At 30.6% G+C, this 16,744-nt stretch overlaps 2 protein-coding genes and 1 pseudogene across 2 annotated transcripts; 1 reads left to right on the forward strand and 2 right to left on the reverse strand.

The window, feature by feature from the left end:
- Positions 1–25: 25 nt before the first annotated feature.
- Positions 26–1,170, forward strand: LOC122595829 (putative B3 domain-containing protein Os03g0621600). The gene is made up of 3 exons (XM_043768283.1): positions 26–200; positions 379–626; positions 780–1,170. Exons 1-3 carry the CDS (start codon positions 50–52, stop codon positions 1,062–1,064), a joined length of 684 nt encoding a protein of 227 aa, XP_043624218.1. The 5' UTR covers positions 26–49; the 3' UTR covers positions 1,065–1,170.
- Positions 1,171–3,068: 1,898 nt separating this feature from the next.
- On the reverse strand, positions 3,069–9,858 carry LOC122595836 (annotated as a pseudogene).
- Positions 9,859–11,825: 1,967 nt separating this feature from the next.
- Positions 11,826–16,345, reverse strand: LOC122600016 (serine carboxypeptidase-like 51). The gene is made up of 13 exons (XM_043772648.1): positions 16,064–16,345; positions 15,854–15,951; positions 14,893–15,000; positions 14,561–14,801; positions 14,202–14,245; positions 14,022–14,089; positions 13,783–13,888; positions 13,346–13,545; positions 13,199–13,268; positions 13,067–13,117; positions 12,907–12,959; positions 12,303–12,435; positions 11,826–12,187 (listed from the first exon to the last, which is right to left on the reverse strand). The coding sequence occupies exons 1-13, from the start codon at positions 16,191–16,193 to the stop codon at positions 12,113–12,115; spliced, it is 1,377 nt and encodes a 458-aa protein (XP_043628583.1). The 5' UTR covers positions 16,194–16,345; the 3' UTR covers positions 11,826–12,112.
- Positions 16,346–16,744: the final 399 nt, after the last annotated feature.

The following is a 16,744-nucleotide window of genomic DNA, read 5'->3' on the forward strand; positions in this document are numbered from 1 at the left end:
GAACAACAAAGATGTCACACTGAATGTTTCAGATGGCAAGCCTTGGACTATGGGTTGGATGACCTCCAGCAACGGCCACCTCTGGCTCCAGAACGGTTGGCCACAGTTTGTACAGCATTACAATATAAAGATTGGACACTTGTTGCTCTTCAATCATCAGAAAGCTTCCAATTTTCATGTTAGAATATTCAACCACAACAGTTGCGAGATAAATTATGTTCCATTGGCAAAACCCCCTAATCAGTAGGAGAAAGAAATCGATCCATGTGTGCTTCATGAGTCGGAAGGCGAGATTCTCACTACCCATCAAGATTACAATTTATGTTAATTAACCTCTTTGAGTTTTTGCATCCATTCTAAAATATCTTTTTGGATCAGTGAAAACTGATTTAGCCTTGGAAAAGGAGAACAAACGCATGTCAAGAAATAGGCCACTTACTCGTTTAGCTTCAAAAAAGAGGAACAAACCGTCGTCAAGAAACCGGGCCCTTAATGTTTTAGCTTCGAAAACGGGGAACAAACGTACTTTTATAAATAGAGCAACTAAATCCACTGTACCTGTATCTTTCAAAACGGAAAAGCCTTTTTGCTCAGGCTTAGTAGGGAGCAGCGGCATAAGCACAATTGTGAGTTTTAGCACAAACTTTTTGACATTGCGACTAGATTATTTTGATTTTTATGCATTTTTTAAGGATCTTTCTCTAATTTTAGCATGTCACAAGGGTTTTAGTACTTTTGTTAGTTTTCATTTCAACTAATTTTTTTTTCCATTGTTGCAGTATCTACCCACGCAATTTTGTAGAAGATATTTGACTAGTGAAAACAAATGCGTGGACTGTGTTCTTCAGATGCCAAAAGGGGGAAACTGGGGTCTGGTTCAGTGCAAGCGTTACGAGAAAAGTAGTAGACTGTCTGGTAAAAATTGGAGGAAGTTTTATGATGATAATCATCTGGTTGAGGGTGATGTTTGTGTGTTTGAGCTGGTAAACAAGATTGAAAAAGTACTGAATGTCATCATCATTCGGGCAAACACTTCCACAAAGAAGTTTAATCATTCCGGCTAGCTGAAATGAGTTCTAAAACACAATAATGATTGTCTTTGGTAGAAATGTTTTGTACTAATCAGCCTGGTCTCAAATTGACAATGTATCAGTAAATTTTCAAATTGACTATGGTTTTGGTTTTTCTCTGAGTGCCTTGCTAATGTGTGTTGGGGTAATCGGCGTTTTGCTTGATCAAATACTTGTAACTACATTTTAGACCCGTATAAAAAATACTGGTATATATAAGAATTAAACAAAACTTAAAATATGTTCAAGACAAAAGTCATGAAATAAGTTATATGAAATAACATATGTTTTGGTTTGTAAAGTATCATTTAATATATAGTATTTAGATTAGTTAAGTCATATATCCCAACTTAATCAATACAAAAGTTATAAAAAAAAACATACGAAAATTAACTTTATATAAATATTGATTCCAGTCTACATTTCTTTTCCAACTTTAGTTAAATACAAAATTTACAGTTTCTTGTACTCTAAAAGTGTAAACTATATACTTTGAAAAATACATATCAATTTATCAACAAATACCATCTAGACGTTTTGATTTTCTTAGAGTTGTCCCACTCAGAAACAGTCCACACATGCATAACACGGAGTCGTAAATGATGGTTAACATGCGTTGGCTTAAGATTTTCAAGATGAACTAATGTGGTCATATTATTTGTTATTGAAGAAGAAGCCATAACGAACCTATAATGGACAACAAACTAAATTAAAATAAATAATAATAACAATAACATAAGAATTTAATGTTAAAAAATAATAATAATGATTAATTATGTGCAAAGTACGTAAAAAGAAAACTCTTTTTGTAGTTGATTGTAGTTTCTTTTTTTTTGTCGTACATGAGTTATATTATAGATTAACAATAAAACCGAAAAGTGTAAATTAATTATTTTTAAAATTGGGTGAAATTGTAAATTGGTGATGAAAAACAAAAAAGTGTAAATTAATTATTTTTAAGTGTAAATTGGTGATGAAAACCAAAAGGTATAATTAATTATTTTTACATTGGGTTAAAGTTTAAATTGGTGATGGAAAATCAAAAAGTGTAAGTTAATTATTTTTAAATTGGGTTAAAGTGTAAATTGGTGATGGAAAATCAAAAAGTATAATTTAATTATTATAGATTGGGGTTAAAGTATAAATTGATGATGAAAAACCAAAAAATGTAAATTAATTTAGATTAATATTAAAAAATTAGAAGATTAATAAGAAGGGAGGATTAGGCTAAAGGAGGGAGATTAAGGGTGCCAAGTGTACCCCCAACCCCTTTTTTAGTTATATTATAGATAACTAATGACGTCAAAAAAGTTAATTCTTTTGTCATGTCGTTGTACTTGATTTCGATTTTATTTTTTGAAATGATTTTGATGTCGATAATATACATATAATGTTTTAGCTCATAAGTTCCAGTATTTCATAATATAGTTTTAGCATTTTATTTTTTAAAAGACAACAGAAATATATTATATATAAAGAACCAACTAGCAAATTCCAATTTATAGCCCAGTAATATACATATAATGTTTCTAATTTTCAATTCGATCAAATATTTAACTCGTCGGTGGATATCTGTAAATTGACGGAGCAAGAAAAACCCGCGGACATGGTTATCTATATCTATATTATATTATATACCACTTCAACTAAATTTGCGTGAATAGCGAAATACTAACAGCTATGTTTAAATTAATTAGGGCCAATAAAACTAGTCATAGCCTTAAATTTCTCAAAAACAACTAAATCAACATATCTTTAAATTAATTAGGGCCTATATAACTATATTAAAAATTAAAAAAGAAAATTGAAAAGAAATAAATCCCCTTTTGACAAATACGCCAAACCCAAATGAGTAATCAAACGACAGCCTCGTAATCCCAGGTTTCTCAAACGAGTGGCTTCTCCAATAACTTTCAACGATTCGTCGCTCACATTAACACATCCTTCCAAATCCAAGTGTTCAAGACTCTTAAAACACGATTTCGTAAGGGAAGTAAGTCAAGTAACCACTACATCCCCAACGTTTAACCTCCTAAAATGCACTAGACGCAAACTGTTACAAGCATTTGCGACTGCGCAAAAACCATCATCATCAACAACAAAATCATAATCAAAGTCATTTGTATCGGAATCCGACTCAACAAAGTATGGCTTTAGGTTGAGAGTCAAGGACTTAAGTTTGGGACATGAAAGTGATAAAAGTATCAACTGGGTGTTTGACAAAGGTTTAAAACAAGTAAAGTATTCGATATTCCGGGATGCGGGTAAGATATCACATAACATATCAACAAATGCACTGTCTATCCTCACCAGGCGAAAGCAGGCAACTTTCAAGAAACCTTTGGAGACTCGTGAGAATGATTTCAAGTCATCTTCGTTTGTGAGTTTGCTACAAATACAAGTCAGTTCATCATCTCCAAGCTGCTCCATCACCACCAGATCAGGGTTTCCGTACAAACACAATGCGGCTGCTGCTGTGGCATTGGAAATGAGACTAGACTGACTAACTTTTGGGTAAGGTTTGTTTTCCGATTTTTTCACCTTGCCAATTTTATCTACTATCTTTATCCCATTTTTATATATTGGGCCAAACTTGTCTAATTTTAGTTGTGGGAAAAAAAATTAGTTTTTTATTTTTAAATTTTTAGAAATTGGAAGGAGTTTTTCATTTTTATAAAAGAAAAATTTTAAAAACCCAATTAAGACTGAAAAACGGAAGACAACTTAAGGTTTTCAAAATTTAGAAATGAAAAATGAAAAGTGTTTTCATAGATTATATTTTTTTAAAAACTATGATTTGAACACATTTTTAATTAAGAAAACAAAAATGAAAAACAATGAGTATTTTCCCAAACTAAACGCATCTTTAGTTTTGACGAGTTCTGAGTCTTATCTTCCCTGAGGTGAGATACAAAGAACTTTACTCTACCTAAAAATAAAAAAAATTACTTCTAGCTTTGTTGAGCATGAAAAATTAAAAATTTGACTTTTATCTTTGCTGAGCATGGAAAATCAAACATATTTGGGTTAAATTGGATGGAGATTATTTTTTTCGTTAACAATGTATTTTGTTATTATTTTTATATTTTAGAAAAGACTTTTCATCATATCAGAAAGATTTTTTAATAAGTTAAAATTAATGGAATAATGAGAGTTTTTTTTAAAAAGAAGTGCTCACATGATTCAAACGACCTTTGTGGAAAAACAAAAAAAAATACTGGGAAATGATTCTATAAAGTTATCTACTCAAGTTGAGAAAATCTTGACCCCTAAATGAAAATCAAAGGTCAAAATTTAAAGATAAATTTTAAATCTTGACCCTAGATTTTTATCCAAAGATCAACATCTTTTCAACTTGAGTCAAGTTTAGATAACAACCCCACTTGTGAATTTGTGATCACATTTCACTACCAATTTCATCATATGAAATGTTTTTTTTTTTTTTTTCTGTCTTTTGCCCTTTCCATTGGTGAGATGTCAATCTAAGAAAATGTAACTAAATAGTACTCGTGTGTAAAGCTAAAGTTGCTGATAATAGATGACAATAGATTCTCTTCCTCTCCTATTTACTCATGTGTTGGAATGTAATTATTTTCCACATTTCCCTTTGCATATTTATCAACCTTTATTTTGTCGACACTAAAGAACTTGTAATGCTACCAATCATCTCCAATGCTACACATGGTTGATCTACTGGCACCTGAAAATTCCAAAGTTAAAAAATAAAAGAAATAATCATAAATACAAATGAGTAATGTGTAAGACTCCAAAATAAATTATATTATATTATATAGTGTGAAACTTACAAAGTGACCAGCTTCAAGAATCCAATAGAAGTGCAAATTTCTGAAGGACTTGGTGAAAGCTTTTGTCTTTTTGCCTTTTCCACAATATAATGGAGTTCTATTAATGCTCAAGAATGTCTTTAGACCATCCCACCTATATGATCATGAAAATATATATATATATATATATATATATAAAACACACGGGTAAATTATTAATTCCATATTTTTTTTTTTTAGAAAGATAAAAGATTGATGTTAAAAAAAAAATAGAAAGATAAAAGATTATATGTGCGTTTACTTGAGCTTTTCAACCCATGCTTGTGTTCCCTTCGTTGCACATATTACATCAAGCTACAAAAACATCACCAAGATTGAAACAGAAATTATTAGTATCATTTAACAAATTTTAATGAAAATTGCATAGCTTCAAAGCGACAAAAGAAAGGAAAAAAGAAAATGAAAAATATCTTACTTGACCATTGTATATAGTCACGTTGACTCCCTTGCTCAAAAGTTCATCAACCTATTTAACAAACAAATAACCAAACAATTAACCAAAACAATGTTAATCAAACTTTCCCATAATCATCTTTCTTCTTGATTTATAAAAATCTCGCCTCATTGATTCTTGGTCGCATGAAGTCACCTTTTAAGTAGCTAAAGACAAGATCCGATTGCCCGTCCCATCTGTCAAATAAAACATACTTAGATCCATATCTTGAGTATTTAGTTTAAAATTGAGAAAAATACCAAAGCTACTTACTCCACATTATTTGGAATAATCCCAAGTTTCTTTCTAATCACACCTTTCATCAAAAGATTAAGACCACGATTTCCACCTGGCGTTTTCTTTAAAGAATCAAGATATCTTGAGTACCTCTTCCTCGGGGTTCCTCTCATGACCTCGCTTGCTATCATCGACACCGGATCCATCCCCTCATCCAATAAGAAATTGTAGAAGTCCTACATTAAACCAAATATACAATCTTCATTGTTGATCAAAGGGATTTAATATGCGAAGCAAAAGGTGGGTAGGTTTTAGTAGAGGTGACAAGATATGCAGGGAAGCTAACGCAAAACATGACCAATTTTATTTGGCTCATTAGAAATATAACACTACCAATATTGACCCATTTAGAAGTAAATGGGTCATAACTACCACCTCTAACTATTAGTTAGCTATTAAGTAAAACGTACAACAGAGTTGCTATTGGCGCTAATCACTTCTTCAAGATCACTCCATGTTTCTGTGGCAGCTGCAAATTTCCCATGAGCTATTTGCTGCTTTATTTTCTCAACTAGACTGTTTCCAGACATAAGTTTGTCAGATAGAATAAAATCCAATCCAATTTAAAGCTATTCTCAAGTCTACATAGCCATAACACACATAAAAACACATCACTATTTAGACACCAACGGATAAAAACACCAACCCGTTTGCCTCAGCCAGGCCATTCTCATCTATCCTTGAAACATCCTTTAGAAGAGGACCCCATGATATCTATTAATTTCAACGTATAAAGTTTTAGAAATTAATATCATACTTCATATGTTGTGAAGTTTCATATTTGCACAAAAATAGCATTTGTAAGCCTAAAGATAATATGTAATACCACAAAATCTTCAGGTGATATCCAACTATCTCCCAACACAATTCCTGAAAATAAAACATATAGACCAATCAAAAAGAGTCACTCCTCATATGCATCTATATGTACTTGATATGTCCAAAATCAACTGTCCTTAAACAATATTTTCACAATAAAGATTGTTTAGTCAGTTGATTTATGAACCAAAACTTTACAAAAGAAGTCATATTTCTTATGAAATCATGAACAACAAATTTGGGTTAATACCTCCAAGAATAAGTTTTAACTTTTTATCTTCAATGGCTTTGAGAGCTGAGAGTCCAAGAGTGACTGCATACTTGCCACCATATGACTCTGCCACTATATAAAGAGGACTGTTTTGAAGGGTTTCATTTCCATTAAAGATTTCAATCAACAATGTTGTCAAATCAATTGCAGCCTCTTCATCAGTTTTCACCAATAGCTTTTCATCCTCGACATAACTGTATCCTGTTCCAACTGGATTATCCTAATTTCCCACAGGCAATATTATCGAATAATTTAAACCACATTTTACACATAACTACTGTCATTGTACATAGTTTTATAAAAATGCATACCACAAACAATAGATCTGCTTTTCTTAGCCATGTAGAGTTTCTGGGCTTCAAGAAAGAGTCCAATGGGCCCACCTCTTCAAAGTTTCCAGTCCCAACTCCTGAAGCACCCTGCGAATATATTAAAAACACACATACACAATGTATGATCACAAACACATTCTAACTATTGAATTTAAGGGAGTGTGTTTTAACATTGCACATATTTTCAAAATTATAATGTGTGATAGGTATAATGAAAACCTTGTAAGGTATTGTATATTAATGACATATATGCGAGTATATACATACTAGTCATAATATCCGTACGATGTACGGTTTGACTATATATATTGTGAATAGGTATCCGCCTAATTATATAAAAATTGAAATTAAAAGATATTGAGAAAGAAACATGAATCTCTAGCTACATTAAACAAAGATAATGACTCTTAGTACATATGGTTTTTGACTATTTACGTAAACTTTAAGGTGCTACATAAACTAATTCTCAAATTTGTATTTGCTAAGTGTATTTGAATGAACGGGTAATGTAAAAATAGATAAAATGTTTTCAAATAGGCAGGCGGTACCACATGGTGACATGGGGGCTAAAGGGGTGAATGTATCATCAAAATTTAGATTTTATCATATATTTTTAAAATATTTTTTATAAGTTTTTAACCTTTTGTCTTTTTTAGATTTATTTTTCATTAATTTTTTAATTTTGTCCTCTCTGAAAAAAAAATTCTGATACCGCCTTTGCAAATAGGCTTATATTTATTACTTATGTATAGTAAAAAATGGTTTGGTTAATTTTGATTGATATCGAAAAGATGTAAATCTAATAGCGTTTTATTTCTGTAAATTGATTATAAGAATTAACAAAGTATAAACAGAATGAAAAATTACGTAAATATTTAAGAAGAAAACTACATAAACATATGATGTCATTAAAAGTTATATCTTTTCTACTCTAATTACTAGATTTTAGACCCGTGTCCAACACTGGATACGAGGTTTACGATGTTATCAATATTAAATGTTCATACATTTAAGTCATAAAAGCTTATAATGTTGAAGAAATACGGTTCTAAGTGTTATATTTTGCAAGTTGTAGTACAATAATCATATGTTTGTCACTGTCATTATTAGCCTCGACATATTTATGAAATTGTTTGCCGTAGTCATTCCACAAGCCACATGCTATATATAATAATTTATCCATTATAGAATATTTTGAAACCAGTTGTACTCATAATGTGATATTATTATGAAAGATAATTAAGAATAAAAGATATAAACATATTTGTGATTATGTGGTTGACATTCAAGTATATGTATTTAATCATGTTGCGCGTCCATAACACGCATAGGTTTATTTTCAATCACTTATTTTATGATAATATGATAAAAATTAGGATTATTTTTATATTATTTGATAACAATTAGGACTCTTGATTTGAGTGACAACCGTAACTTTAAATATTAATATGCAAAACTAATATATAAAAAAGGAGAAAATTATGCACCTTTTTAATTAAGTGATATAATGAATCTTGAATGGAGTTTATATTGATTTGGATTTAGGATTTAAGTAACCCGCTGTTATAAATCGTGTTGGATATGTATCTTGATGTCACATTGTATTTATATCAAATATTAAACTAAATATTAATATTTATAATTATAAAAATCTAATCTAATATTTGTTAATAAGTCATTAGGTTTTGAAATAATTTTTTGTAGAAAATATTTCATATGTTAAAAAAAAAATTTATTTAATTAAATGATTGTAAATTTTAAAAAATTATTTCAAGTTGATGGCTAAAAATAAATATAAATTAAGTATTCAAGGCTAAAAATGTAAATTATTGATGGAAAACAAAAAAGTGTAAATTAATGAGACTTTTTCTACAAATCAATATAAATATTAATATTAATATAATAATATATTTGGATAATGATTATTAGGATTTTTTATTTGTAGTTTATCTAAATGATGACATTATCAAAAGTCAAATTGATGAAATCGAGCAATATGATTGGTTAATAAGTCATTAGTTCAACTGTCTTATAGTATATATTAGGATTAGGATAAGATAATTGTAATGTTTAAGTTTGTAGTCTACATGAAACACACGAGTTTTGGTACCTAAATAATCATATTCTTGTAATAATTACATTTCATCATAATCAGAGTACTATAGATACAGTTATATAAGCATACGCGGAACTCCCAGACTAGCCCGAGCTACGGGTCAAACCGTCAAAGTAATATTGGACACCGGTTAATGTAATTAATTTCAAACTTTTAATAGGTTTTTTTAACAATAAAACTTATAAAGACGTAGTTGTGCTAACTAAATAAAAAATTGAAACTAGCAAAATCCCGAAAACTAACTGCTAATAAATAAGAACAGATATTACTAATATCAAAACACATTACCCAACAGTCAAACACACACTTAAAGAAAACACACACTTACAGGTCCACCTTGCAACCAAAGAATTACAGGCCATGGGTTGCTTGAATCTTGAGGTCTATAAGGACTTTTGTAGTACCACCAAAACATATGTGCTTCTGCATACGTTTTCATTAAAAAAAAAAAAAAAAAAGTCACACAACTTTAAAAAAAAAATTGAAAATGGGATTTAGTAAAATTAAAAGAGGCTAATTATTATTGTAGTTATCTTAATTACTTGGTCTGACTTCAACATAACCCCATGATTCTGAACCATCTGGAGTTCCTGAAGCCATGGCCAATCCTCCATTGAAAAGTGGAAGAAAGATGAACACAAAGAATAATATAGCGACATAACGTGACTTTCCCATTCGATGAGAAAGGACGATGATAGAATATAATTAATTACTCCAAACCAATTAAGATATGCAAGTTTATTTATAAGGAAATGATAAATAATCAGAATAATATGTTTATTATAATGTGCTCATTAATCACGTTGTTTGTATAATAAAAGATGTACAAGTGCTAATAATAGTTTATTTACAGGGAAATGATAAATATTATAAAAGATTTACTTGGTAACTGGTAAGTCTAATAAAATGTTTATTTTAATGTGCTCCTTAATCACATTGTTTGTATAATAATCAAAATATCAAACATCATTTTCCATGCATTATTGTGAATGTATCTTGAATGCACATGAATGCACATGGATGTTCAGTGGCGAAGCCAGCAATTTGATACGGGAAGGGCCAAATATTTTTTTTTTTATCTGTACAGTGGTCGAAAAATGGCTGCGAAATAACATCAATTTAGTTCATAAACAATAGCATGAAATTTTAAGAACACCCGTATAATATATCGATGTACGGTTTTTGAGTTAAAAGATTTTGAATGAATTAGAGAAATAAAATGATTTATAGATGAGTGAGAAAAAATTGGTGGCTGAGATTTTAGGACATGGGCGAAAAAAATGAATGGTTGAAATATAAGGTTATTATAGGTATTATTAGGTGGAGATGTTTAAATTAGTGAGTAAAGAATAGGGGTATTTTAGGTAGTTCAAATCATTTTTTTTTTAAAAAAAAGGCAAAATACTTTATAAGATAGTATTAGTTATTAGATATATAAATAATACACTTGTTTGATTGGAATAAAAACCTACGAAGTAGTACAAAAAGAGAAAGAAATAGAATGAATAAATTAAAATACCTTTGTTAGATTGAAATAAGAAAAATAGAATGAAAACTATTAAACTTCCATAGTTGAGGCTCTGTTAGTCCAGGAAAGAATGGCGGATAAAAACATGTTTGTCATGTTGTGCAAAGTAAGAGACATTGGTGGGATGGGCCAATGTTATTTTTCATTTTATTATGGTGGGATGGGTCAACTTCATTATAAACACAAAACTTTATTATTCCTCTACATATAATTACAGTATAAGTAGTCTGATGGAGTGGGCCTTGGCCCATCCTAATGTCAATGTGGCTCCGCCCCTGTGGATGTTTATGCTCGAAAGCTCAAGTTGGACCAACGTTGGCTTCTCGAGGCTGGACACTAACGACTTAATTATTATTATTATTTTTATTTTTATAAAATAATCACTTTTATTATAAATTAATATGATTTACAAGAAATTAGTGACAACCCGAGATACTATCTGGCTCCCACTCCCACTCCTCTAGCTATACAAGAAATTATTATTATTATTATTATTATTATTATTATTATTATTATTATATCACTTTCATTGAAACTTCAAAGAATTTACAAGAAATTAGTGGAGGAGTCTCGATACTATCTGGGGCCCCACTCCTTTAGATATTGCAAAATCAATCCTACTAAATATATGGACAACCACATTTGCTCTAATGTCTTGAGTCACAAATAATTTTCGGATCCATTTTAGGATGGTCACGACATCCTTTTCAAGTTCCCGCAAAGAAGAGAATGAGAAGGGAAGAAACATCACTTTTATTGAAACATCAAAAAATTTACAAGAAATTAGTAAGTTAAGTTAAATTTATTAAATGGTAACATAAATTTTAAAAAGTTTCATATTGCATAAATACTCTCTTTTGCATTTAGGTCATTTTATTTTTTCTATTACATTTAAGATCATAACTGAATCATTTGAAATCATAGTTTAAATTTTATTGAAATTCACATAAATTTACGCACAAATTAGTGGAACTTTGCTAATGAAGTTGGTAGACCATTTTGATAAAGATCTTTAACTTTGATGTATTTTATGTGGGATTGAATCTCACTTCCAACTTTTGGGATTGAATCTCACTATTGGTGTGTAAAAAAAGAAGTTAATCAAGGTAAAATCTTAACCAAACTACAGTAAATATCATGATAAACAAATATTCATTAGCAAGTTGCAAACATCTATTTATGTGTGTAAGGTATATCTTTTTCTTTTTCCTACAAATATCAAATAGCACATTAAATTTCACTTAGAAAATTACTCCTTGTATGTGACTTCAAAATTCAAATATGGATACAAAATTACAAATTATAAGCACATTTTACATGCAGTAGACTCTCTTCTTCTCCTATTTATGTTACTCATGTCTTGGTATGTCATTATTAATTTTCCACATTTTTTATCATCCTTTACTTTGTCGATACCAAAGAACTTGTAATGCTACCAATCATCTCCAATGCTACACATGGTTGATCTACTGGCACCTGAAATTGCAGATTAGATATAAAATTGAAATGGAAAAAAAAAAAAAAAAACGACAAAACAAATCATTAATGTGTGAGACTCCAAAATGCTTCAATTATAGAGTGTAAAACTTACAAAGTGACCAGCTTCAAGAATCCAATAGAAGTGTAAATTTCTGTAGGACTTGGTAAATGCTTTTGTCTTTTTACCTTCTCCACAATATAATGGAGTTCTATCAATGCTCAAGAATGTCTTTAGACCATCCCACCTATATGATCATGAGAAAAAACAATACAAAACACACAGGTGAATTAGTAATTTCATATCTCTTCATGCATATATATATATAGAAAGAGAGAGTGTGTGCTTACTTATTTTGAGAATTTTTTTTTTTAAAAACCATGAGAACTTTTAAATTATATATTTGTTCACCTTTTTTTTGTTCATTCACATGTGAAATGATATAAAAAAGTATGTTGTAAAAGAAACTTTTTTAAGAAACCTTCAAATTAGACTTTTGTGAACTTGTGAATGAATTTGTTCACGTTTTCTGTTCACATGTAACAAACGACTATATATAAGGTTTCGAAAAAAAATTATTTCTGCAACATATTTTTATAACATATCACATGTGAATGAAAAAAAAAACATGTGATTTAATATAAAATTTAAGAATTCTTACGGTTCTTAATAAAAATGGGTTATCAAAATAAGAGTTATATATATAATGTGTGTTTACTTGAGCTTTTCAACCCATGCTTGTGTTCCCTTCGTTGCACATATAACATCAAGCTACAAAAACACCACCAAAAATGACACAAAAATTATTTGTAATATTGAACAAATTTTGGTGAAAATTTCATAGCTTTTAAAGATGAGAAAAATAAAATAAATCTTACTTGACCATTGTATATAGTCACATTAACTCCCTTGCTCAAAAGTTCATCAACCTATTCAACAAACAATTAACCAAAACAATGTCAATCAAGCTTTACCATATGTTACTATTTCTTGATCTTTAAAAATCTTGCCTCATTGATTCTTGGTCGCATGAAGTCACCTGCTAAGTAGCTAAAAACAAGACCCGACTGCCCGCCCCATCTGTCAAAGAAAGCATACTTAGATCCATAACTTGAGTATATATTTCAAAATTGAAAAAAAATAACAAAGCTACTTACTCCACGTTATTTGGAACAATCCCAAGTTTCTTTCTAATCACACCTTTCATCAAACGATCAAGACCACCATTTCCACCGGGCGTTTTTTTTAAAGAATCAAGATATCTAGAGTATCTCTTCCTCGGGGTTCCTCTCATGACCTCGCTTGCTATCATCGACACTGGATCCATCCCTTCATCCAACAAGAAATTGTAGAAGTCCTACATTTAAACAAAAAAATAGGATCTTCATTACTGAAATAGGGAATTTAATTAGTATGCAAAGCATGGCGGATTTTCGTAGAGGTGACGAGATATGCAGGTTAGGTAACTTAAAACATGACCAAATTTATTTGGCCCATTCGGAATAAAGCACTACCAATATTGACCCATTTAAAAGTAAATGGGTCGATACTACCACATCTAGGCTCTAGCTATTAGCTATTAAGTAAAACGTACAACGGAGTTGCTATTGGCGCTAATCACTTCTTCAAGATCACTCCATGTTTCTGTGGCAGCTGCTAATTTCCCATTAGCTATTTGCTGCTTGATTTTCTCAACTAGACTGTTTCCACACATAAGTTTGTCAGATAGAATAAAATCCAATCCAATCCAATTTAAAGCAATTCTCAAGTCTACATAGCCATAACACACATAAAAACACATCACTATTTAGACAGCAACGGAAGAACACCAACCCGTTTGCCTCAGCCAGGCCATTCTCATCTATCCTTGAAACATCCTTTAGAAGAGGACCCCATGATATCTATTAATTTCAACGTATAAAGTTTTAGAAATTAATACTATACTTCATATGTTGTGAAGATTCATATTTGCACAAAAATAGCATTTGTAAGCCTAAAGATAATATGTAATACCACAAAATCTTCAGGTGATATCCAACTATCTCCCAACACAATTCCTGAAAATAAAACATATAGACCAATCAAAAAGAGTCACTCCTCATATGCATCTACATGTACTTGATATGTCCAAAATCACCCATCCTTAAACAGTATTTTCACAATAAAGATTGTTTAGTAGGTCGATTAATGAATCAAAACTTTACAAAAGAAGTCATCTTTCTTATGAAATCATGAACATATGTCCAAAATTACCCGTCCTTAAACAGTATTTTCACAATAAAGATTGTTTAGTCAGTCGATTAATGAACCAAAACTTTACAAAAGAAGTCATATTTCTTATGAAATCATGAACAACAAATTGGTGTTAATACCTCCAAGAATAAGTTTTAACTTTTTATCTTCAATGGCTTTGAGAGCTGAGAGTCCAAGAGTAACTGCATATTTACCACCATAAGACTCTGCCACTATATAAAGTGGACTTTTTTGAAGAGTTTCATTTCCATTAAAGATTTCAATCAGCAATGTTGTCAAATCAGTTGCAGCCTCTTCATCGGTTTTCACCAGTAGCTTTTCATCCTCGACATAACTGTATCCTGTTCCAACTGGATTATCCTAATTTCCCACAAACAATATTATTGAATAATTTAAACCACATTTTACACATAACTACTGTCATTGTACATAGTTTTATAAAAATGCATACCACAAACAATAGATCTGCTTTTCTTAGCCATGTAGAGTTTCTGGGCTTCAAGAAAGAGTCCAATGGGCCCACCTCTTCAAAGTTTCCAGTCCCAACTCCTGAAGCACCCTGCGAATATATTAAAAACACACATACATAATGTATGATCACAAACACATTCTAACATTTATAAAATTTAAGGGAGTGTTTTTTAGCATTGCACATTTTGAAAATGATAATGGTATGTGATAGGCGTAATGAAAACCTTGTAAGGTATTATATATTCTCCCTATGGTCTAAGACCTTATCAATTGGCCACTAACCCATTGGCTATTGTATATTACTGATACGTATATATACATATAAAATGATAGAAAAGGGATCCTGGCTAGTCTATTGGGTTGGATCATGCTAACCGATCCTAGCCCACTTATACGATTTGGTTGAATGATGCTAACCTTAGCTAAACTGACATACACTCTAATAATACAGAATATTCAAATCAGATAATTAACTATAACAAAACGAGTTGTAGGGATAGTGGTTAGATGTGTTTGTATTGTTTCCTGTACTGTGAAAATTCTAACTTTTATTGGAATGGGTGAAAATTATAACTAATTGATATAATTTGATACTACTTGCAACTTTTGTAGCAACTCCTGAACCAGTTATTCAAAAACTAATTATTTGGCACCCAAATAAGTGAATAATCATATTCCTGTAATTTCATCATACCTAAGCACTATAAACCGAACACCATAGTATAATCTGGTTACATACCACAGGAAACACATGAGTTTTGGTACCCAAATAATCATATTCATGTAAATATGTACAAGTTTCATTATACGAGTACTTGAATATCTATCATACGACATGAAACAAATTACTGTACTAATATCTATCAAAACATGTTACCAAACAGCCCCCTTAAAGAAAATACCATTAGCTAGCATACAGAGACAGCAGAAGAAGTACTTACAGGTCCACCTTGCAACCAAAGAATTACAGGCCATGGATTGCTGCTTGAATCTTGAGGTCTATACGGACTTTTGTAGTACCACCAAAACATATGTGCTTCTGCGTACGTTGTTCATGACAAAAAAAAAAAAAAAAAAAAAAAACATGACAATGGGATTTAATTACTGTGAAATTAAAAGAAGGTAATTATTATTGTAGTTATCTTAATTACTTGGTCTGACTTCAACATAACCCCATGATTCTGAACCATCTGGAGTTCCTGAAGCCATGGCCAATCCTCCATTGAAAAGTGGAAGAAAAATCAACACAGAGAATAAAGCGACAAAACGTGACTTTCCCATTCGAGGAGAAAAAATGATAGAAAAAATCACTCCAAACCAATATATGCAAGTCTATTTATCTTTTTTATTATATACTACAATCAAAATAACATAAACAAAGAGAGCGAGTGAGAGAAAATTATGTGGGATTGGTGGATCACTTTTGATTATTACTAACTTTTTTTTTCTTGTTTTTGTAAAGAAATGATAATTTAGTCTGAAAAGGTTTTGCACAATACATATAATTAATGGGAGGAGTGTTCATCAAACCGTCAAACCGTAAAAACCGGACTAATCCGGGATATATGGATTGGTTTGGTCGGATTGAATTGTTAAAGTTTGGTCTAACAATTCAAGTTTTGAAAAACCGGGTTCATCGGTTCGGTTACGGTTTAAACAAAGAAAAAACCGCCACAAACCGGACCAGACCAAAGGTATATATGTATATAATTTTTGAAGATATCTAGCCATTAATTAATATACTTAATTATGTAGCATCTATATGAAAATATTAAATGATGAATGTCTTTTGATTGTTGACTCAAATATATATTGTGTTCGAATAATGTCAT

Source organism: Erigeron canadensis, chromosome 1 (genome assembly GCF_010389155.1).
Source record: "Erigeron canadensis isolate Cc75 chromosome 1, C_canadensis_v1, whole genome shotgun sequence".
Taxonomy (NCBI): Eukaryota; Viridiplantae; Streptophyta; class Magnoliopsida; order Asterales; family Asteraceae; genus Erigeron; species Erigeron canadensis.

Excerpts from the sequence above, each read along its gene's own strand:
- LOC122595829 (XM_043768283.1), top strand. The coding sequence starts at position 50 with ATGGGTTGGATGACCTCCAGCAACGGCCACCTCTGGCTCCAGAACGGT. Across the intron at positions 201-378 it reads TAGAATATTCAACCACAACA|TGAAAACTGATTTAGCCTTG; the intron begins GTTGCGAGATAA and ends TTTTTGGATCAG. Across the intron at positions 627-779 it reads GCAGCGGCATAAGCACAATT|TATCTACCCACGCAATTTTG; the intron begins GTGAGTTTTAGC and ends CCATTGTTGCAG.
- LOC122600016 (XM_043772648.1), bottom strand. The coding sequence starts at position 16,193 with ATGGGAAAGTCACGTTTTGTCGCTTTATTCTCTGTGTTGATTTTTCTT. Across the intron at positions 15,001-15,853 it reads TTTGGTTGCAAGGTGGACCT|GGTGCTTCAGGAGTTGGGAC; the intron begins GTAAGTACTTCT and ends ATATATTCGCAG. Across the intron at positions 14,090-14,201 it reads TATCACCTGAAGATTTTGTG|ATATCATGGGGTCCTCTTCT; the intron begins GTATTACATATT and ends TGAAATTAATAG.